General features: G+C 40.2%; 1 protein-coding gene across 1 annotated transcript in view; it reads right to left on the bottom strand.

Annotated features, from left to right (window-relative positions):
* Positions 1 to 6607: 6607 nt before the first annotated feature.
* Positions 6608 to 24131, bottom strand: part of LOC132911047 (fez family zinc finger protein 2-like) — a 28558-nt gene continuing 11034 nt past the window's right edge. Inside the window, exons 3-5 of the mRNA XM_060967372.1 lie at positions 23199 to 23851; positions 22262 to 22538; positions 6608 to 8378 (exon numbers count right to left, since the gene is read on the bottom strand). Coding sequence (XP_060823355.1) covers positions 8122 to 8378; positions 22262 to 22538; positions 23199 to 23851 — 1187 coding nt within the window. The 3' untranslated portion in view covers positions 6608 to 8121. The remainder of the gene's footprint in view (positions 8379 to 22261; positions 22539 to 23198; positions 23852 to 24131) is intronic.

The raw sequence follows: 24131 nt of genomic DNA, 5'->3' as shown, positions 1-24131 counted from the left end.
TTTTCGGGGGTTCTTACACATCATGATGTCCTGCTATATGGCCCATTCTGAAAGAACGATGACAGCCGAAACTGGCCGAAAAAGGCCGAAAATGTACAGGACAGGATTCTCCGTATTCTCGTTATAATGGTAGTACCATTTTTCGGGGGTTTGCAGCGTGCTACGAGTTCTTACACATTATAATATCCTGCTATACGGCCCGGCCTGAAAAAAAAAAAACGAAAAAGCCCAAAACTGGCCAGGAAAAGCGGAAAATGTACAGAACAATAGTCTTCGTATGCTAGTTGTTTTGAAAGTACCATTTTTCAGGGGTTCGCAGCGTGAAAAGAATTCTTACACATCATGATATCCTGCTATATGGCGCGTTATGAAGGGACGAAAAAGCCGAAGCTGGCTGGAAAAGTCCGAAAATGTACAGAACAGGATTCTCCGTATGCTCGTTGTAATTGAAGTACCATTTTTCGGAGGTTTCCTGCGTGCAACCTGTTCTTGCACATAATAATTTCCTTCTATATGACCGGTTCTGAATCAATTAAAACGCCGAGATGCCCGGAAAAGGCCGAAGATGTACAGAACAGGATTCTCCGTATGCTTGTTGTAATGCAAGTACCATTTTTCGGGGGTTCTTACACATCATGATATCCTGCTATATGGCCCATTCTGAAAGAACGATGACAGCCGAAACTGGCCGAAAAAGGCCAAAAATGTACACATCAAGATTATTCGTATTCCCTTACTGCAGCAAGTACCATTTTGCTGAGGGTTCCTGCATGAAATCTGTTCTTACGCATCATAATCTCCTGCCATAAGGCCCGTTCTGAAAGAAAGAAAAAGCCGAAACTGGCCGAAAAAGGCCGAAAATGTACAGGACAGGATTCTCCGTATTCTCGTTGTAATGGTAGTACCATTTTTCGGGGGTTTGCAGCGTGCTACGAGTTCTTACACATTATAATATCCTGCTATACGGCCCGGCCTGAAAAAAAAAAAAAACGAAAAAGCCCAAAACTGGCCGGGAAAAGCGGGAAATGTACAGAACAATAGTCTTCGTATGCTAGTTGTATTGAAAATACCATTTTTCAGGGGTTCGCAGCGTGAAAAGAATTCTTACACATCATGATATCCTGCTATATGGCCCATTCTGAAAGAACGATGACAGCCGAAACTGGCCGAAAAAGGCCGAAAATGTACAGGACAGGATTCTCCGTATTCTCGTTGTAAAGGTAGTACCATTTTTCGGGGGTTTGCAGCGTGCTACGAGTTCTTACACATTATAATATCCTGCTATACGGCCCGTTCTGAAAAAAATGATAAAGCCGACACTGGCCGGAAAATGTCGAAAATGCACAGAACAAGAGTCTTCGTATGCTAGTTGTATTGAAAGTACCATTTTTCGGGGGTTCTTACACATCATGATATCCTGCTATATGGCCCATTCTGAAAGAACGATGACAGCCGAAACTGGCCGAAAAAGGCCGAAAATGTACAGGACAGGATTCTCCGTATTCTCGTTGTAAAGGTAGTACCATTTTTCGGGGGTTTGCAGCGTGCTACGAGTTCTTACACATTATAATATCCTGCTATACGGCCCGGCCTGAAAAAAAAAAAACGAAAAAGGCGAAACTGGCCGGGAAAAGCGGAAAATGTACAGAACAATAGTCTTCGTATGCTAGTTGTATTGAAAATACCATTTTTCAGGGGTTCGCAGCGTGAAAAGAATTCTTACACATCATGATATCCTGCTATATGGCCCATTCTGAAAGAACGATGATAGCCGAAACTGGCCGAAAAAGGCCGAAAATGTACAGGACAGGATTCTCCGTATTCTCGTTGTAATGGTAGTACCATTTTTCGGGGGTTTGCAGCGTGCTACGAGTTCTTACACATTATAATATCCTGCTATACGGCCCGGCCTGAAAAAAAAAAAAAACGAAAAAGCCGAAGCTGGCCGGAAAATGCCGAAAATGTACAGAACAAGAGTCTTCGTATGCTAGTTGTATTGAAAGTACCATTTTTCGGGGGTTCTTACACATCATGATATCCTGCTATATGGCCCATTCTGAAAGAACGATGATAGCCGAAACTGGCCGAAAAAGGCCGAAAATGTACAGGACAGGATTCTCCGTATTCTCGTTGTAATGGTAGTACCATTTTTCGGGGGTTTGCAGCGTGCTACGAGTTCTTACACATTATAATATCCTGCTATACGGCCCGGCCTGAAAAAAAAAACGAAAAAGCCCAAAACTGGCCAGGAAAAGCGGAAAATGTACAGAACAATAGTCTTCGTATGCTAGTTGTTTTGAAAGTACCATTTTTCAGGGGTTCGCAGCGTGAAAAGAATTCTTACACATCATGATATCCTGCTATATGGCGCGTTATGAAGGGACGAAAAAGCCGAAGCTGGCTGGAAAAGTCCGAAAATGTACAGAACAGGATTCTCCGTATGCTCGTTGTAATTGAAGTACCATTTTTCGGAGGTTTCCTGCGTGCAACCTGTTCTTGCACATAATAATTTCCTTCTATATGACCGGTTCTGAATCAATTAAAACGCCGAGATGCCCGGAAAAGGCCGAAGATGTACAGAACAGGATTCTCCGTATGCTTGTTGTAATGCAAGTACCATTTTTCGGGGGGTTCTTACACATCATGATGTCCTGCTATATGGCCCATTCTGAAAGAACGATGACAGCCGAAACTGGCCGAAAAAGGCCGAAAATGTACACATCAAGATTATTCGTATTCCCTTACTGCAGCAAGTACCATTTTGCTGAGGGTTCCTGCATGAAATCTGTTCTTACGCATCATAATCTCCTGCCATAAGGCCCGTTCTGAAAGAAAGAAAAAGCCGAAACTGGCCGGAAAATGCCGAAAATGTACAGAACAAGAGTCTTCGTATGCTAGTTGTATTGAAAGTACCATTTTTCGGGGGTTCTTACACATCATGATGTCCTGCTATATGGCCCATTCTGAAAGAACGATGACAGCCGAAACTGGCCGAAAAAGGCCGAAAATGTACAGGACAGGATTCTCCGTATTCTCGTTGTAATGGTAGTACCATTTTTCGGGGGTTTGCAGCGTGCTACGAGTTCTTACACATTATAATATCCTGCTATACGGTCCGCCCTGAAAAAAAACGAAAAAGCCCAAAACTGGCCAGGAAAAGCGGAAAATGTACAGAACAATAGTCTTCGTATGCTAGTTGTTTTGAAAGTACCATTTTTCAGGGGTTCGCAGCGTGAAAAGAATTCTTACACATCATGATATCCTGCTATATGGCGCGTTATGAAGGGACGAAAAAGCCGAAGCTGGCTGGAAAAGTCCGAAAATGTACAGAACAGGATTCTCCGTATGCTCGTTGTAATTGAAGTACCATTTATGTATTATATTATATGTATATAGTTAATATATGTTATTAATTGAGATTTGCTTCAGCTATGAAAAGATTATGGTGCATCCGAAATACTTTATGTACTTTTGTATATTTTATGTATTCAATGCAATTTGGTATCTTCATTTTTCACAGAAAAATTCGCAGTCTGATAATCCAACTAAATGTCACCATTCATTGCACTACCGATTCACTCATTCTCATTGCGATATCACAAGATTTTCTTCAAGATGGAGGAAATTATTCGTATGTGTGGTCCCGCTATTGATTGCTATACTGTTGTACCTGTCCTTCGCGATGTCGTTTCCACGTTTTGGTATATCACTCAGGGATGTCAAGATCCGGACAGGTTACGACGTTCTCCAGTTTCCACCAATTTGGTGACACTGTCGCTATAGTCTTACTATGCTCTGCTCGAGTTATTGCGAGGTAACGCGTGAAACGAGACCGTAAATAATATGGAAAACCAGGCTGGGATGTGCCGCGACATTCGGGTGAACGCGCTTGAATACGTTTCCGGAGGACCGAGATATGCGAAATAAAAGTATCAGGTGCGGAGATGGTGATAAACCTGTGGCTATGGGTTGGGTCATGTACGAGTGTAAGCAAAAGAGGGAAGAGTAGGTGATTCCTGGGTATGCAGAGGATGACCCGAGATGTTATATTTCAAAGTGGGGCGTCCTCCGAGGAGCCGTGAATACCTTAATAGTTATAAGATGTATTCACATGCGGCTGCTATACACCAGTTGTCCCCTCTAAACGTATTCGAACGTTCTAGTCATCTCCAGCGCGAAACGATGCGGCCCTGGACAGCCGTTTTCCAGTTGGGGATATGACGAGGACCGAGGTACAACCTTCGTAGAAGACGATGCACTGGCTGTATCCTGGTTATGCCGAGGAAAATTGCAGGAATACTCGAAATTGGCGCAGCGAGAGTATCCACGTCGTGCAATAGAATTACGCTCGTCCTGCTACTTGCTCCAAATGTCTGGTTTTCAGGGCAATCTTCTTGATGTTCGATGCAGATCGTTGGGTCTCTGTATCTGTTGCACCAAGAAGGGGGTAAAACCGAGGAAAGAGTTAAAATTCTTGTGTTAAACTTTTCTAACTAAATTGTGTTTTTGTTTAAATAAAGTATTGGATCTGCTTTTGTTATGTCGATTTTTTAATTGAGGGAAACAGCGTGTTCTTCATTAGAGATGAATTTATTAAGTCCAGGTGATGGTAATTGTCTTTTACTTTTTAGTTACGTTTGTTTAAAATATATTTATGAATATAAAATAGATAGTGAAGAGTACTCTGCACAATAGTTTAGCAACTAAATAACGTTTAGACATTTTTGTAAAATATTATAGATTAACATCGTAAATGGGATAATCAGATGGCTCATAGCCTGTAGCATTTTATTACTAATTTTCTAACTGTTATGCGCGAGAGTTTATTAGTAGTATTAATTTGTTGTAATAACAGTGTTTGTTATACACTTAAATGAAACTTTGTCTCCTAGTAAAAATGTCAACAAAAGGAAGATACCCCTATTATATATTCTAAATCAAGAGAATATATGAAAAGATTCGATATTTAAAAATTTTAAATACACCTTTTCCAAATTCATAGAATAAATCACAAAAAAAGAAAACCGCGCAGACACAATAAAAAATCCAGCGTTAGCACACGAATCGAGAGAGACCGTAGCTGGAACATTGGAGGAAGATTCCCGGCGTACCTGTCCGGAGGAAATGAACAGGCTTCATAAATCTGGCCAACGATACGGTGCTCCCGGTAATCACGTCATTACGTGAACAACCGAACGAATGCGCTCACGGACAGCATCTCGCGCTATTTAATAATGAGAGGCTCTCTATTACTCAATGCCTATTAGAGAGGGGATGAAACCAGCGAATGGGAGGAACAGATAATAAGGGGGAAAGAGAGAGAAGACGAGGGTTGGCTTTCGGTTCCACTCGGTTCACGGTGCAATCGGTTAATCACCGTTCTCTCATCCCCATTTCTGAGACACGATTTAAGCGGGCGGCATGTTCCAGCTACCCCCGCGAGTCCCCATATCAATTAATCTTACCCAGAATGCAATAACTGTCCAATCTGCCCCCGTGGCTGCGTCATGGTGTCGCGCAGTCAGTGCTGTAACGTTGCTCCTTCCTCCTTTCGCCCTGTTCAACCCCGTCTGTATTTCCTCTCGCTCGTTTTTCCTTCTCCATTCTCGACAGACGATGTCCTTTCTACTCTTGCGTGTTGCCACGCGAAACTCGTGAAAAGGTCCTCGACGACGAGAAACGAGAGAGAGAGAGAGAAAGAGAAAGAGACAGTTTCTGGGAAAATCTCACGTCCGAGCGGTGCTTCCCTCGCGTAGGTATATACATTTTCTGGGATGTGAAATAATGAGAGGTGTACGGAGACAGAGAAAGAGAGATCGGTTTGTTGGAAGAATAGAAGGGAAGAGAAAAAGGTAGGGTCGAGGAAACTCGACGAACGAAACTCGACGGAAAACATATTGGGCCGTTAAGGGGTTCGCCGTTAAGGGTAGTCTGCTTAATTGGCACGGCCGTTTAACCCTGAATTACACCCGGCGAATCGCGCGGCCTGAAACGAGTCTGATCCGAAGCAGCCAGATTCTCTTGGTCAATGATTAATTCGGCGTTTGATCGTTCTCCCTCGTTACTTCGTTACAGGTTAATGCATTCACTGACCACCTCGAAATTTGTATTGTTTTTGTTAGTAGAGATGAATTTATTTTGAGTAATAATGTGCTGTCCACTGTTTTCTTTATCTACGAGCTTTTATCGAAACGTACAAGAATTAAAATGCAACAATTGTGTCAGTAGTACTTTTTAACTAATTGAAATGGCGCAATACATGCGCCGATAACGGCGAGTGTACTAAACTGTTCAACACTGACGATTTATCGCGCGTGATGATTGGAAATAATAAATTTTCACGAATTACTTTAAAAAGTTGATTTTTGGAAGAATTGCAAGTCGATCGTCGATAAAACAAAAATGATAGAGAATAGAAACTGAAATTAAGATATCTATCACGTGTCGATTTACCACGTATGATAATCGAGAGGAATATATTTCGGAAAATTATTATAGATACAAAAGTTTCTTTTGTAGTCTAAATTCAGAATACAGAGGATAGTGAACATAAAATAAAAAAAAGCTCGATGAATTTGAAATAAATCTTCTTTTTATTCGAATAACGGTGATATAAACTTTGCATCGGAGTTGATTCGACGAATTGACTACGGGAAATAGAGCCAGCAAAGAAAGAAAGGGATTGATACGTATCACTGAGAAAGAATTACAAATGGTAACAGCATTTATTGTTAATAATAATAATAATAATATTAATAATAATGGCAATAATATTAATAGCGAATTCTCTAATTACAATAATTACATAATGATAGGAATGGTACAACAATAAAAACTTCAATAGCGTGAAGAGAGAAAGAATACAATTATTCTTCTTGGCGAGACTGAAAGAGGAATGATTCATTCCCCTTCTTTTCCTTTCGATTACGATAAATCGTTTTCAAACGACGCTTTCTTTTTAAATCTCGTTTCTATTTATAATATTTATAGCCTCGACTCGTTTTGTGCTTCTTTCGTTTATTTATATCTCGTATTTATATATATATATATTTATACGCTTAGGCTAGGCGAGATACAATCTATGTGCTATTTACAAGTTCTTTTTTTGGTCACTGTTGCAACTTTGGAGTGGGTGATGCCCTTTCTCGAACGATAGGTGCTGAAGATATGCAAAATACAGTACGCTGCTCGTACTTTTTTATACGTTGTTCACTGTCGACGATCAAACGAGTTTAAATAAATTTACACAGTCGAATAAAATAAATTTCTCGTTACACTCTTTACAACACAGTACTATCATTCTTATACGCTACGTTCAAAAATGTTTGCAAGTATCGTAGAATTCGATAAATTGTATTATTGGAAATAAACTCGTTTAATCGTCGGAATAAACGTTGCGTAAATGTCTACGTAATAAGAGAAGTAGAGAGAACGATTATCGATACTTAACGAACGATTCAACACGGAGTGTAGCAACGCTGAAAACAAAAAATTTCTCGATGGATTTCATCTTTTCTTTTAAATAGAATCCAAATAGAATACCTAACGATCCTACGAAGAAACCGCGGAAACGATTTCACAAAACAACGTAAACGAATCGAGTAAGGTGTGTTTCGCTTAAGAAAAAAGATCGTCGAGGATCTAATCCCTTCCTATAATAGTACTTTCTTGCTCCAGCCGCGAGTAATGTGGAATGTACAGCTTTGGTAACAATTATGCGCGTATATCACTTTGCACACTTCGTTTTCAACCTGGAATAACGTATCGGAATGTACGGTTGCATTCCAGTCGGCGAGTTCTAACGCAGCTCTCGGTGAAGCCTCACACTCAATTGCACTCAAAAAAAAAAAAAGAAAAAAGAAAATAAAACGAACGTGTCTTTCATCGAATTATTAAATAATAAATACACGAGTTCGTTAAATGTACAGTTAATGCACACCCTTCTAGTGTATAAAGTTCTCTTGTAACTTCGACGACGAAGAAAAATGAGATCCGTCGCGTCGAAGACGTTTCGTCGATTGCACCATTTGGAAAGAATTCGATTAACATTCTTCAACCAGCTTCCTCTCAGAGGATAAAAGGTTTATAGTTTCTTTCTTTTGATTATCGTTTGAGAATTATTCACTGCATCATTGGTGGATTGCCGTTTGGTAAAGAGTTTTGACCAGGGATCGATGCGATCGACGGTCGTTGAGACGTGTTTAAATCGGCGTGCTGGGTCTCTCGATGCCTTCTCAGATCGACTTTTCGTTGGAAAGCTCGGCCACAGAGCTCGCAGGCGAACGGTTTGAAGCCCGTGTGCTTCCTCGAATGCGTAATCAGGTTACTGCTTTGGGAAAACGCCTTGCCGCATACCTGGCACTTGTGCGGTTTCTCGCCTGTGACAGAAATGTGAAAATGTTAATGAAAAATAATTTATACAAATGGTAAATTAGTATAATATTTCCACGTTAATTAACAGAGATTTTTCTGTGTTAACTAACCGTCGGTAGTTTCACTGATAACTTACTAATTAATAATTGGAGTAAGTTGATAAGTGACAAGTTGTAAGTTATATACTTCTGTAACGCAAGTTTGACAAATTTCTGGTTTTATATCGTATGGAATAATCACTTTACACGTAACTTACAAAATTTGTTTATAAAACTTTACTTTTTTACTATTAAATTTGTTACCACGCAAATTTATTAATCTTGATAATTTCTAATATTCTAATTATACAATAGAATCCAATTTCTTGAAATAATTTCATGGAGTGAGTATTTACAATTTTTCCCTATTCTGTTATAATTTCTTCGTTTTTCCTCCGACGCCTTCTTTAAACCTAATAATGTTCCAATAAAACCGCCGAAAGAAGACGTCTTTCACCCTATATTTTATTTCTGCAGTCCGAACAACCAGAAAAGTACTCCACTATAGTCATAAACAAGCCACTGTAAAACCCCTGAACCTCTAGATAAACCTAACCCCACCAAAACTTTATACAAGTAGTGCAAGTCGATCGAAATCTCTCCAACGACAGGCTACGCTATTCACGTTTGCCTGGGCATTCTGGCGGTCAAGAGCGTTAATTCGGAAAGCAGAGGCTGACCCTTTAGTCGAGAGCACCTTGGCGATAGCGCGCGTACCATCGCCTACAAGTAGTACAAGCGAGGGAACGGAAGGTCGGCAGATACTCTTGGAGAAATTGTGGAGGTGTTCCACTGGGTGAGGGGGGTGGTATCAGGGATGCAGGGCACGCCCGGTCAAGATTTTCTCCCAAGCGAGAATCTCAGCCTCCCCGGCGGCGAGGCAAAGGGAAGAGATCGCAGTAGACATGGTGGGAGGGGGGATGTATGGGGGTGCAGCCGGGTCTGAAGTTATGGTGGTGGGAGAACATGCACAGTCGGTGGATGAAACGGGGTAGGATAGCCGTTCGTTTCTCTCGTGGTAGCCGCGAGATCTGATTGGCGGCCGGGGGCGGCTCCAACCCCCGTGTTACCATGACTACCGGGGATAACCCCGGCGGTGGATCACGAAAGAACGAGAAAGAGAGATCAAACGGCGGGGGTTTCTCACCGAGGAAGAGCTCGTCCAATAGAAAAAGGCTGGCAAAGAATGACAGAAAGAGAAAGAGGAATGATTTCGTGGAAAGAGCGAGACATTCAATCGGATGGTTGAAAAAAAAGGCAAGGTAGAAGAAAGGAGGGAAGGTCTGTCGGAGGAAGAATTTCGTGAACGGAGACAGAGGATAATACAATTGGAGGGGAAGGTGAGGGTGCAGGATCCGAGCAATGCGAACTATTCTGACGGAGGGCAGCACGGGCTCGTTAATGGACTCCCCTATTCTGGTTGCTACGTCCACTCCTCCGAGTTTGTCCGACAGATACGGGATGCACACACGCAAACGTGCACACACAGCCTGGAGAGATCACTGTGAGGCGGTGGGTGGATCCATAAACAACTCGTTAGCCGAGCCTTCAATCTCGCCCCGCCGATACGACCGGCCCGTCGATCACCTTTGCGATTATACCTGATCGTTATCTTGATTTCTTTTCGGATAAACTGCGAGGCGTTTTGATTTTTGCCTGCACTCTCACGATATGTTATGTTTCGAGTGGGAAATTCACAAGATGGAGAAACAGCTAGGAATTCTTTAGAATTTATCTAGATGTTTTACATTGAGGCGAGAGATTAGGATTGAAGGATATGGCGAAAATTAAATATTTGGGACTATGGGGATTCGTTAAACGATTAACAAATCCAAATCTACAAGATGTACAAATTCTTGAGAATTCTCTTAGACACGTAATTTTTCAAAATAAGGGAAGATTGAAAAAAGGGGGTAAAAGTAGACAGAGCGGTAGAGATTTGAGGTAGCAATTAATTAATGACTAAATCTACAAGATGGAGAAATAGGTCATGACTCTCTAAGATTTGTTCCAATAAAATAAGATAACATCATAAAATTAGGAATAAAAATTAAACATAACTATAATTACATATATATCTGAAAAAGAAAAATAGTCAAAGCTAGAAAATTTGCGTAACGAGAGAAAACGTCATCAAATAATGGGACTTTGAAACGGAGAAGAACCGCAATGATTCGGATACACTTAAAATCGAGATTTAAGGGAAGGTTCAGGGTTAAGGGTGAGTCGTCAAGGGCGTTTTGGTGGAATTCACCGGAGCCGGCGCTCGATGAAATTCCACGAAGTTCTCCGTGCCCGGATGAAACGGCAGAATGAATAGAATTTTCACGGCGTTAAGTGAGAAGCTGGAAAACCGGAGAGAAATGAAAGTGGAGAACGAAGTCTGAAAGTACCGTTTGGAATTTACGCGGCTGTAAAATCAAAAACTTTTCGTACCGAGGTTGCCTACTTGATATAAATCGGTTCCAGTCAAAAAATCTCACCAATCATTTATATTTACACTTGGAATATAACAGGAGAAAAATCAAACCTAACTTCGCTGTCAGCTAAATACACAGATAAATATACAACATACAAAAAATTAAAAAAGAATTTAAACTACAAAAATTCTACTCTTTAAGAAATTCTCACGAAAATTCAATCTTCCAAATATTCGTTCAAGCGAATTTAGTTCTCCACGGAAAGCATCGAATGGAAGAATTCCCGGTAGTACGAAAGAGAAAGAGCAACGGGTCAAAAGAGAAAGAAAACGAAAGCCTGGGAGCAGGGACGTCTCCGGGAATTTACGTGCTCGTAAAAATCAAGAACCGTCGGAGCTTTTGCACCGAGGTTGCCCTTTTCGTCTTCATCTCCCGGAGAAACCCACCCACCACCATGGCTCCGAAGCTTCGTCTACGACGTGAATGCACACCAATGCATTCTATGTTTCCCCTGGCCATTGCCTTTGGTGCACACCAACGACTACGAATCCGTATGTGGTTTGTCGTAACATCTAGCTCACGAGTATTGAATACACCGATAGGAAACCATGTTACCGCTAAACAAAACAACATGCAAACATTTATTCATGCAACTGCGTGGTTACAGAGAGAGAGAGAGAGAGAGAGAGAGAGAGAGAGAGAGACTGCAGTGGAGATTCCGTGCTCTAGATTTTTTAAAAGACACGTCTTAAAACGAGAAAAGAGGAGAAGGGTATGGAAGAAAGTCGAAACTGAGAGCCCCTGAGGTTTAAGACGCCATTACACCCCTGGGCTGTCGGCCGACGCCCCTAAAACTATATTAAACTCCCGGAAATCTTGCGAGGGTCCTCTCTCCTTCGCTAATTCCCTCCCTACTTCTGCGTTCCTTCTGCCTGCCCTTACAGCAGTGCCCACTAGAAACATCATCCCTCGTGATCTTTCAACCCTCTATTTCGCCCGGAGGAACTCTCGAGAGCGGAAAACCAAGACGGTAGTTTGATCGCTTCCGCCATCGGGACGACCAACTTTTCGATCGTCTCGTTGTTGAATGGACTTGTTTTGACGACGCGTCCATGAAACAGGGATATTTCTTCTTCTTTCTCGAGCTACTCGTCGATAGGATGAATATGAAAGGGGGAAGTTTTGGGTGATTCGACTAAAACATTTTAGAGATTTTGTTTTTTGTGACCAAATATAATAGGAGATGCAAAGAATATTGAAGTGCGTAATGGTGTAATGGAGATTTCGTTTCTTGCAATTTTCAGATAGCAAATTAGGTTGATTGTTAGTAAAGTGAGTGTAAATTTTTATAAAATCCGAGTAAAGAAGTGGAAGCTAGATGAAGACTTGTTTCATTCTTTAAATATTGTAAAGAGTACTTCATTTAGGATATTTTGTATAATTTTGCACATTATGCACATCCTGCATAGTTTATATTTAAATATCTAATGAATTAATAAAATAAGATATAAAATAAACGATTATGTATAATACATCATTTCAGAAACTACAGGATATATATTGTTCGGGGAAACTACAGAATAACGTCGATCAATACTTCACGCAGGAAATCTATTCCTTTTTCGCAACAATACACTAATAATACAAGACTATTATAAAAAATGATAAAAGAGTTTAAAACATTTGTTATGTTAGAAAAATATTCAAATTTTAGTCTACGTTTAAATTATACAGAAGAATTATTTTAAGATGATCTTCTTTAAATTACAGGAGGGAAAATACAATACTAGTCTTTACGTCACATGGTTTGACAAATTTTTCATGTTCATAAAATATTTTTAATATTTGAGAGGAATTATTTCTCACTGCAGAATTATTTTCATGATTCTGCTTAAATTTGAAGAGAAGAAACGAGGCGAGTGGCGCGGAGGAGTGGCCAGAAAAGAGAGACGAAGGTGAACCGGACTCTGGCTGAGGCATTGATTTCCTCTCGTCTTCATCGACCACGTTCCGACCCTCTGGGGGCGTCCCTACCCTCTAACTGAAATCCTCGCGAGAGACGAGAGAAAGAAAATCGAAGGAAAGTACCATATCTCATATTTCATATCGGGGGGCAGCATGGATTTTCTTGCGCGTCTGCAAAGCTTCGCGTAAGCGTTACCCAGCGATGTCAAGCGAATCTTTTCCCAGCTAGAGCTCCGTTTCTGTCACAAGGAACAAGGGAAAAGAATCCAGGTGCTTTCAATCGGAATCCCCGTCCATGTTTTATTTCGATCGAATAATGGGATTTCTCGCGAGAATCTTCGAGATCCCCAAAGGATTCATCGTGGAAAATTATTGTGATAAATCTTGATATTTTATCAAATTATTGAAGAAACTGTGATGATATAGAATGTCAATTATCAAGATCGGATTTGAGAAATGTTTGCGCCAGAAATAGATAACGATATTATATAATGAATCATTAAACTTTCATGGAATTTACTTGTATCTTGGTACAGCTGATCTTAGTTGATCACTGACTGACTGAAACTAACTGGGACTGATTGATCTTCAATTATTCCTGGAACTATCTAGAAACTATCAAAATATCTGAATAACTAAACGACTATTTGAAGGGTTTCTCTCAAGTGCTCGAAGATTCCAAATCTTGGATAACAAAACAGATTCTAAGACTATTGACTCGTAATATTAATACTAATCCTGCTACAATGTTTGAATTTTTCTCATTCCAACAAATACAAAAATTTTATTGTTTGAAGTAAAATTTTAATAGAAAATTAAATCGAGCAATTATATCAACGATGATATTTTCATATTTGTATGAAACAGAAACAACTCTTCTAACGACATGAAAACTTCATTAGTTAGAAAATGATTCGAGGGCACAGCAGGATTAATTATTGAAGATATGAACTGATAATCCCATACATTATAATCGAAACTAAAATATTTATTCATTATCACCTTGTAGCAAATAATAAATACACAAAGATTATATTAAAAATTCGTCATAAATCCATACTCATCCCATTTATTACCCCAAATCATAAAATCACTAACTATTAACCTTCATTTCCATCAACTAACCAAGAAAACCACCCTCAATATCTATAAAAGTTCTTATCCTTAAATGATTCTATAGCTTCATCCATCCAGTAACGTTTAGTCAACGAGTGATAGCAGTCCCAGGGGTCAGTCGGATCCAACAACTCGGTTGTATTTACTATTTCACGCGTACACGAGTACTCTATGGCAGACCAGATGAAGTGACCAGCTAAAACGCCAACACGATACGAACGCGTTGTCGACGCAACTACATCAACGAGTACAAGAGTATATGTGTGTTTGCGTTTTACATGCCGCCACGTAACCGTCCAGGCTACATCGTTTTCACTTGCTGATACGTATACAGGGTGGTCGCATTGGTGAGTGGATGCAGGGCCACCAATGACAAGAGCACAGCCCTGGGAATTTGCAGCGGTCAGGCTGCAGCTGGAAATGTTTTGCACGGTACTGATATTCGGCTTGACGACGAAATGCATGGTAAACACGAAAAAATCGTCGGCCGGCCCGGTTTCTGGGAATGAAAAATATCGTTGCTTCAACGACATCGAAAGCGTTTTAATTCTCGAAGATGGATGGATAAAATGTTTCTGGTGCATCGATATTTCCAATGAAAGATGTTGTTTAACGAGCTATTGGAGATAATTAAGAAATATTGTAATCATCTTTGGGAGAAAAATTTAAAGATCAAATAATTCGACAGCTTTTGGACATCGAATGAAGATGTGGAAAAAGTTTACTTTTCTAGCTATATAGTCACATAAAAATGGAGAATTTCTTTCATTAAAAGATATCTCAATATTTTCATACCTAAACAATTTACTCAACTTGCATTAGCAATATGTAAAGTTTACTGGAATCATCAGCTATGCATATAAATCATATCAGGATGAATATAAATTTATAATTAATGTGTTTCAAACTCCAAAGCCAAGCCTTACGTAAAAAAATTATATTCTTTTTCCTCGATTTATTTTTGCATGTAGAATCATCGATCGATCAGTTGTACCACGATTTTGGGTACACCTTGTATATAACATCTTATCAATTAACAATCTCTGCTATTTAGAGAGAGAGAGAGGGGGGAGAGAGAGAAGAATACATGTACATCAATTATACTAAAATAATTTTTGAATTGTTTTAATTTGATGACTAGAAGCCGTAACTTCGTGTTAATCTTTCGACTGACATGAAAGAGAAACGCGAGTAAAATTAATTTGAATAGTGCACGTGTAATAATGGTCCATTATCTTACACACGTTATAATGCAGATGCGTTTCTGATTGCCAGTACTTGGTCGCGATAATTCAAGAAGGGAGAAAGCCGAGTTCGAAGCGAAGCAAGGAAGAAACACGATATCCGAGCTAAGTCTGTTAGCTCCTTGTGCTTTCAGTATACCGCAGGGATCCGCCGTAATAATCCTCTCTCCCGGACGATCACGGAGGATGTATGGCTATTAAATTATTACAGCGTCGATCAACATTAGGAATCGTGACAAATCCGATCTGCGCGCGAAGGCCCTTCGCCGGCCCGCTTTCCGTGTGCGCGCACCTTAATTGACAATTGTGACTCAGACGATTTCCTCTTATCCGCCTATTGAGATTGCTCTGCCAGGGAAACCGCTAATAACAAATCCCTTATCGACTGTAGGCGAATTATGTGTAAGCTTGAATTGTTCCAAGAAATTGAGTCATTCACAATGCATAAAATAAATAAACATGACACTGTTGAAAAAAGTGAAGAAAAAAATGTTTCGAATGAGCAATATTACATATATATGGATAATTCAGATAGGTTTTCATTAGTATATTAATATATATGTATGTAGATATATAATTAGATGGTATGTTGGTATATTACGAATAGTAAATGTATTTCTCGCTTTATTACAGTGAGCAAGTCCTTTAGAATATTTTAAAGTACTTAAAGTGTTCTAGCAATTAGAGCTCTAAAGTAAAAATGACGATTACTATTCTTGTTGATAAATTTGATTGACTAAATAACCAGTTATTGTAATTTTGCGAATTTTTACGAGATTAATAACGAGTTCCTTTTTAGCATTACTTTAGAAAAGTAGACAAAGACGATTATTTAAGTATATAAGACACTTCTGTAACTGTGTTCTTATTTAGAATTAGAAACTAAAAATGACACAAATGTCGCTTGACCTTATTTCACCAATATTATTCCTGTAGCGGATACATTTTATTGCTCAAATACTTAAATACTTAAATACAAATTACTGCTCAAGACTTTATGCTAGGGATATATTATTATATCCAAAGAGATTAAAATACAAAAAAGATTTCGATTCTCTATTTGTAGTTAACCTGTATCAAGGGAAGGATAAGATACATATGAAAGCGTGAATGCAACGCTGGCATTCTGGGCGCAGTTAATTTCAACTCCCGAGGCTGGGGTTGGTTCGAACTGCCGGTTACGCGGATAGGTGGAGAAGCGAAAAAGGAGGATACAGAGGGATGAGTGGCGAGATATGGCGGGGCAGGTGGAAGGGGATGACGTGCTTCTGGCATGTCGATATCCCTGGAAATTTAATCATGCCGCTTCACTATGAACACTATGCGCCACTCGCCGCTATATGGATGATGCCTTGGAACCGTGGAACGTTATACCGGCGAATTTGCATGTTTAATGCAGTATCGGTTGCTTATGCCGCCTCACCGGCGTGACATTAAATATAACGCCGCACAGTCTAACGAACACTAAGGTTCTATCTATTTACACCCCTGTCTAAAGATGGTTCTCCCCTTGCAGTCTGAAGCTGGAAAACCATCTTTGGTGACAGATCTTTCATCTTTCATTCGTTACGTTCACGTCAATTTTCATAATATTGGAGAATTAATCATTGTATAAAGTACAGTATTACGAATGAATTGTGAATTTGGATTTTCCAAAGCAAAACTTCTTCTTCTACAGTAATTTATACAATAAGAGATTCGACAAGTGACAATACAATGTAGATCATAGATCTCCGTCGTGCAACCAATTTTTACAATTTCTTATCTAAAAGTTTTATAGCAAAACTGATTTCTGTTAGACAAAAAACAATCTATTAGCTCTGGCTACTTAGAAGGTACTCTCTGAACACAAGTAGGACTAGTTTAAAAAGAATGCAAGGACCAGCGGGAACACGATTCGTGTCGCACGTGAACTATTATTTCGTCGACGGAGGGGATACATGGTCGTCGTTAACGAGCCGTAAAGACAAAGACAGGGCGAAAGATGAGGAAGGTGGAGCGAAAGGCGTGGGGCCAGTGCCGCTCGTGCGGAGCATGTCGCGAAGTTTAAACAGCTTAGAGGGATGTTGCGGCGCCCCCGATGCTTGGGGCGCCAAGTCAGCCGGAAACCTCTAATAGCCCTGTCTCGTCTACATAGGAAGGAGAGGAATGAACCTATACAGCAGACTGAGACAGAGTAACACAGCCGGCATACAGCGAACGCGGCCACAAAGGTGGCTGTATAGGTTGCACGGTTGTATCTCGTCGGGTATACGATAACCGCACCCTCGAGGTGAGTTTGAGGGAGACGTTCGGCCAGGTATCCCTACATTAGAGCCACCGCTAAATTCATAATACGACGGCAAAACGCGTCCGTATCTCTTTCATGTTTATAGAGTTGTCTCGTTTAGTTACCGACCCGTCCCTTTAACCGCAAACTGGAAAACTTCCCACATTCGAGAATTGCTCCTTTATCTGCATTGACCAGAAATTATCGCCTTTTAAATTTATTCCGAAAGATCGTTCTTTTAGACAGAGTTTGTCAACATGTAGGAAAATATTAGGAACTGTGAGTTTTTAATTTAGAAACATCATTTATTTTTAAGCAGCTTAGTGAAAAAATAGTGTGATGGTAGTAACATAGATGCAAGAATATTCCTAACGATAACGAACATTCCTAAGTGTTTGGAAAATTTCTGTATAAATTTCCAGACCTTTGTGAATATGTGCAGCGACTGACATGTTGTGAACTATATAGTATCAAATTCGAGTAAAGCAAGAAAAAGTGCACTGTTGTAGATCTATAGAACTCCTATTTCTATTGCAGTTCTATTAACAAAATGGATGTTGAATCTTAATCCTCGTCGTTTGCTCGATAAAATATCGTTTTCTTTTATTTGCGACATGTTGCACCGAATATCGAGGAACGGTTCGATCGAAATCGACTCCTGAGTTGATCGAGATAAAACGCTGGAACGTAGTACGAACGTCCAAGGAAATCGGGAACGAGGAAATCGATGACGATTTACGACGAGCGTGATTGAACCTCTAAAAACGAGAGCCACCGCTTTGCAACTAAAGTGCACAGCATCTCAGGGAACGTAAACATCGAACTTATATATAGGGTAGTCTATGTGATGAGATCGAAAATTGTATAGACTGTATGGTAGCCCTCACCAATCTTCATCCCTATGTCGACTTCGCACCGTCGGTGGACAGGTTGTGTTTATTGTGAAAACACCGAGGTCACTGTTGCAAGTTCGATCGTAGTGGCAAGCATGTGTATTTAAGCGCGCATGCACCCTGCAACTTGATGGTCCTGATGCTAGGAAGACACGCATTTTGATCGATAATATTTTCCTGTAATCAGAAGCCCTGCTCGCAAGCTACACGTTCATGTAACTGATCGCACGAACTACTAAAGTTTCTCCGGAGCGTGTTTCTCAATGTAAGGGAGCTTGCAACCAATTTAAGTTCTCTGATGCTCTCTGTTAGAATTCGTGGCATATTACGGAGCTACAACTTGAAATACCATACAAGCGTACATTAGAAAAACGAAATTTTTAGCATTTATAATTATCAAAACTTGTAAATCTGTTTGGTCCTTTGAAACATTGATCTTTTAATTATTTAACATTTTAATTTATGAATCTGTTAAAGAATGTAAGAACTGGCAAAAAGACACTGTCATTATTTCAGTGTTTATATTTAAAACATATAATCCCTATGTTTCTTTAATATATAAATGTATTGATTCCATAAAGAAGATAATATTGCTGATTCTCGTTAAGCTACTATTGCTTTAGACAGTTAATTTGATGAATTTTCTATATTATTACCAAAAATCCATCAGCACATTCAGACACTTCTAAACGATATGATACGCTAAAGAAATAAAACCTATAAGACAATATCACCACCTACCGCTATCAAATTGGGGAATCGAGTTGATTCTTCATCCTATCACCGGCTAACGAAACTTATCAACGAGTCTCTTAGTTTTCCCAAATCATCAGGTCGGTCCACGCTACTCGAACGCTCACATTGGCGCGAACTTCAAAGAGAAATATTTTCCCGGGGCCACGAAGGATCATCAGAAATAGATAAGTTGAATGTTTTCTCATCGGAAGCGGTAGTGTGTGTGGCCACTTGTCGGTCTGTCACCGGTTCGTCCGTACCATTCAAGCGACTCGTCAACCCCTTTTGCAGACACCCCGGGACCCCGCGCACTTGACTGGTAGGCCAGAACGCAGCCGAAAAGGCGCAGCTAACAGCGAAGGTAACGCGGAGTAACGCGCGCTCGACCCCTCGCTAGCTATTCCGGCTGCTGGCTCGCGCACGAACAATATTTGCAGAGCTCTTATTCCCGCACTTCCCAGCCCTGTAAGCGCCGTTTCAGCCCCCTCGCCTCGCTGTACGCGCTCCACCAAGCCTCCGCGTTTCTCTCGCCGCCCCTCGTGTGCACCAGCAACCACCTACCTACCTACCTACCTAATAATGATTTTACGTTACGCCATGCCGGTCCCCTGGGAATCCGACGGTGCCGCACCCTTATTGCACATGGCCCGTGCTCACGACGAACGGAATACGGAGGGGGACAAGGGGCTACTGGAAAGAGAGGACTGATTATCATTAGCAGCGGAGTCCCAGAACACCCTCGGTTTACTGCTTGACGCACGTACGCACGCCACCTCGAGGTCATGCCAGTGAGGGATTTCGTTTTACGGATTGAATATGGGAGTAGGATATGGACGACATTCTAAGATTTTAATCGAACTAGTTAATAGTGGAATTGTTGGTTTTGTAAAGTGTAAGAAGAGAATTTAACTCCTGGTGATCGTACTTGGCACAGATATGGATACTGGTCAGAGTTAATTTTCATTCCACGGACATTGATAACTCAATGAGGGGAGGAAAATGTTCAAAAAGTTACAATGAAATTTATTATCACTTAACTGTCGATTTCGTAGTACACGTCTTTCGCTATTTTTTCCTCCTTTTATTTTGGAGTATTTTCTATAGAATATTTTAAGACGGAATCTAATTGAACCAACTTGTAAAGTTCTATTAATATTCACATTGTTGGTATGATAAACAATGAGAATTGTTGTCTGTTGCAGTAGCTGAAAGTAGATGTACGACTCTTAAGGGTTAAAAATTAGTTGACGACTGTAGAATAATTTTATATTGGAAGCAAACGGAGATATGTTATAATTTTGGAATAATTTTAGAATAATCTTATATTGGCAAATCTCTCGAGAAAGATACGATGATGAAACAATTGTAGGGAAAAGAGGGAAACGTAGACGGCAAAGAAAATTGCGTCGACCAGCAGCTCTTTCGACCTCCCTTGAATTTTTCATCCCTTTGAATAATGAATTAAATGTTCCGTGGCGACCCTCGAGGATGTAGTGCGTGAAGGTGACCAGCGCGTAGACAACGGTCCCATAGGTTGTTAGAAACCAACAGGAAGTGACCATCGCTTTGTATCCTCTTTCGACGAGTCCTTCTTCGGTTGTTTCACCGAAACGAGGGTGAATGAGAGGGAGGCGAACGACAGTTAGAGCGACAAGGTGGCGGAGAAGGAGGAGCGTGGGGGAGGACAAGGTGATAATTTGATAAGACATTGGGAGAGTTGCCATGGAGACGATACAAAACCCAGGCTCCCGACTGGAACACTCCTTCGCCTGTTCCTCTAGCTTCCTTCCACTCTTGGAAGAACCTACTGCTCCTGAAGGAGCATCGCTCCATCAGCCGTGAGACACCTAAGTGCCAAGTGTCCCAACACCATCTCCCACTCACCTACGACCACCTAAGGGATGCTCCCTTGCATGGGCTGGTATTCAACTTTCGACAGGGATGCGAACTGTCGATAGCAAATACGGTAAGGGAAGAGGGTAAACGTTTTCTCTGACACGCCGTTAAGAGACCTCGATATATAAAACTTTTCAATTGATCTTGGATGACTGTGTTTGACGAAGTCTTTGAAAATTTATATGCTTTAAAAACCAAGAGATAGAGATTACACGAAGAAGGTTCTGTATGTAAAAATGTCCAATTGCTATCAAAAGACTGTGTTTGAGCAACAATGTTGCCGAAACGTTTTATTATATATTTTACGTGATAGAAATTTAGATTAAACGAAGAATGATAAGTAATCTGTGCATCTAAAATATTTCTCTTTTGGTTTTGAATAACCATGTTCGACAAGGTTTCCAAAACTATTTATGTTTTAAAAATCAGGACTTAGAAATTTTAATTAATCGAAGAACTTAAAGAGATCTCTCGCAAGGCAAAATTTTCGGTTAATTAAAAATTTTGATTAAACGACAAATTCTTTAAGAGAACAAAATAAAAGTTTACATGCAGGAGGATTGTTTCTGGAGAATAGAATGGATCTTGTTCGTGTTTCCCACGAAAAATTTTCGTCATAGAAAAATTCCATCCAAAGATTGGGGGTCTAGTGTGTCAGGCCAGATCATGAGAGCAAAGAGAAAGACAGAATGATGGGCACCCCGAAAGACATTACGATTATTACTGAGTGAAGCTCGCAATGAGGGGCTTGCCACCCCTAAAACTGCACTGGCCACATGTGCCACGATCCAACTGGATCCTCTTGCTTACGACAAGACTCTGTCCAGACGGTTAACTACATTATTTATCGTACCAACTTGCTCTGCTAATTGATCCCCTGCATCCCATTTGCGATCAAGCGAAACAAAGAATTCCATGTGTACGATTGTAGATATTAAAAGTGAACGCACACGATTTCGCATGGTTCCAATAAAATAATATAAATATTTTCAGAATTCTATAGAGATCTTTATATCGAAGATTCATAAATTAATTGCATTAGTGTATAGTTTGTAAAATTTGTTTCAAAAAATATGAAACTTCTATATTTTTTGCTAAATAGATTAAATAAGTAAAATTTTGATGCCCTTGTTTTGAGTGTATTTAGTTTCTAATTTCAATTCGAATATTTTATAACATTTGTTGTAAAAATATAAAGCTTCTGACTTTTTAACTAGCGTCGAATAGGTAAAACTTTATATTTATTATGTATTTAGAGATATGCTGAATTTATAATTTTAAGAGAGAGCACTTATTTTAAGGAATCACTTACCGGTATGAATGTAGGTGTGCTTTTTCATGTCGCTCTTCTGATGGAATCTCTTCCCACAGAACTGACAGGGGTACGGTCTCGTGTCCGAGTGGATTAAAAGATGAGTACTTAAAGTACTGGAACGCTTAAATGCTTTGCCGCACTGCTTGCACTCGAACACCTTCTCCGCGGAATGCACGGCTCTGTGTTGGGTAAGGCTGATTTCATGGCCGAACGTTTTATTACAGAGCTCGCAGGCAAAGGGTCTCTTCCCATTGTGCGACCTCCTTGCATGTACCTATAAAAGATGCGTTCTTCGTAAGAATTTTTTAAAAAGACATTTTAAGTTGTTATATCTTCACTGGATACATCTCGTACAAAGCATATTTGCGTACAAGACATTAATGAAATATATTTTTACAAAATATTAATCAAACAAAATGCTAAGTTGTATAATGAAGTAACCATTGCTAAGAAATAAGCTATTTGGAACCCATATTGATTAATTTCAAGAATTGAGAAATAGAGAAAGTCATTATTACTATATAACAAATAAATTTACAGAAGTGAATATTAATTATGAAATTTGGCTAATGAAACAAAGAAATTTCTAAAAAATACATTTTAATATCTCCATTCAATAATATTTAGATAGTATTTTTATTTACTTCAAAATTTAATATTATTTATACCAGTTTATTGTAAATGAACTTATAGAACCAAACATTAATTGTATGCCAAACTAATGAAATGGAAGAATATGCACAAAATAAATTTCCACGGAATTAATCAATTTCTTTCCCAACAGATCCAAATATCGTATTTACGATAATAGCCTCTTCTAAAACAATCATGCAAATTCGATTCTCGAAACCAGCAATTCGTCCTTCCGCGACTTTATTCGATACATCAAGAAATTGCTACCTCCCGGAAGCTCTTCTCATCCGATTAAACCCACCTCGAGTCCGTGAGGCGTGCTGAACATCTTGTCGCACTTGACACAGCTGTAGACGTCTCCGAGCGGATGATGATGGAGCCCATGCGCGGTGTGGGTCGAGTGCAGGCCAGGGTGACCTGGATGAACGCCACGTAGCAATGGATGCAAGTGCGGAGGTAACAAATGATGAGGCAGCAGTTGAGGATGCAGGTACGAAAGGGGATGATGAGGATGAGGTGGTAACAGTCCACCTTGAAGATGAAGAGGTGGATAGAGAATGGAGGATCCTGGTGGAGGAGGATGTGCACCGATCGACGTTGTGTCTCTGTGCGGTGATGCGTTTTGAAGATGGGCAGAGGGTGGATCCGGCCTGAGAAGAGCGGAAACGCTGAAAGTGTCACCGGATTTCTTTGGTGGATTCGAGGTGGGCGATATCGCGACGCTGGTTGGAGAAGGTGTCGTGGATGAGCGTGGAGGACTCGACATAGCATCGCGATCGTCTTCGTCGCCGACTTCTTCGACGTCTACGTCGACTTCCTCCTCTTCGACGTCCACGTCCACCTCGGTGTCTCGACGATCCGACGGAGGAGAGTCTGGACAAGGAGAGTGAGATGGAGACGGACTCCTTGTTGCTGGGGAACCCACCAGACGGCCCACTCCGAAAGACAATCGTTCTGAAATGAAAACATTGCCTCCTGTTTTAGATAAAATATTTATTTGTAATCCGAAGAATAAAATATCGACGAAAAAGTCAGAAAATTATGTACTGTGCACTGTGAACTGATTGGTCATAGTGCAATAGATTTTTCTCATATAATTCTGAAGATGAAGCACAAGAATTTCTATTCCTGGAGCAAACTTTCATATTTCAAATCGAATTATTTCATATTGTGCAACGAAAAGAGAAAATGGAATACATTTGACTACGCCGAATCCAAATGATACATGAAGTTC

Source organism: Bombus pascuorum, chromosome 10, assembly GCF_905332965.1.
Source record: "Bombus pascuorum chromosome 10, iyBomPasc1.1, whole genome shotgun sequence".
In the NCBI taxonomy this organism is placed as follows: Eukaryota; Metazoa; Arthropoda; class Insecta; order Hymenoptera; family Apidae; genus Bombus; species Bombus pascuorum.
The sequence above is the reverse complement of the archived record's forward strand: the minus strand, read 5'-3'. Positions and strand labels throughout refer to the sequence as shown.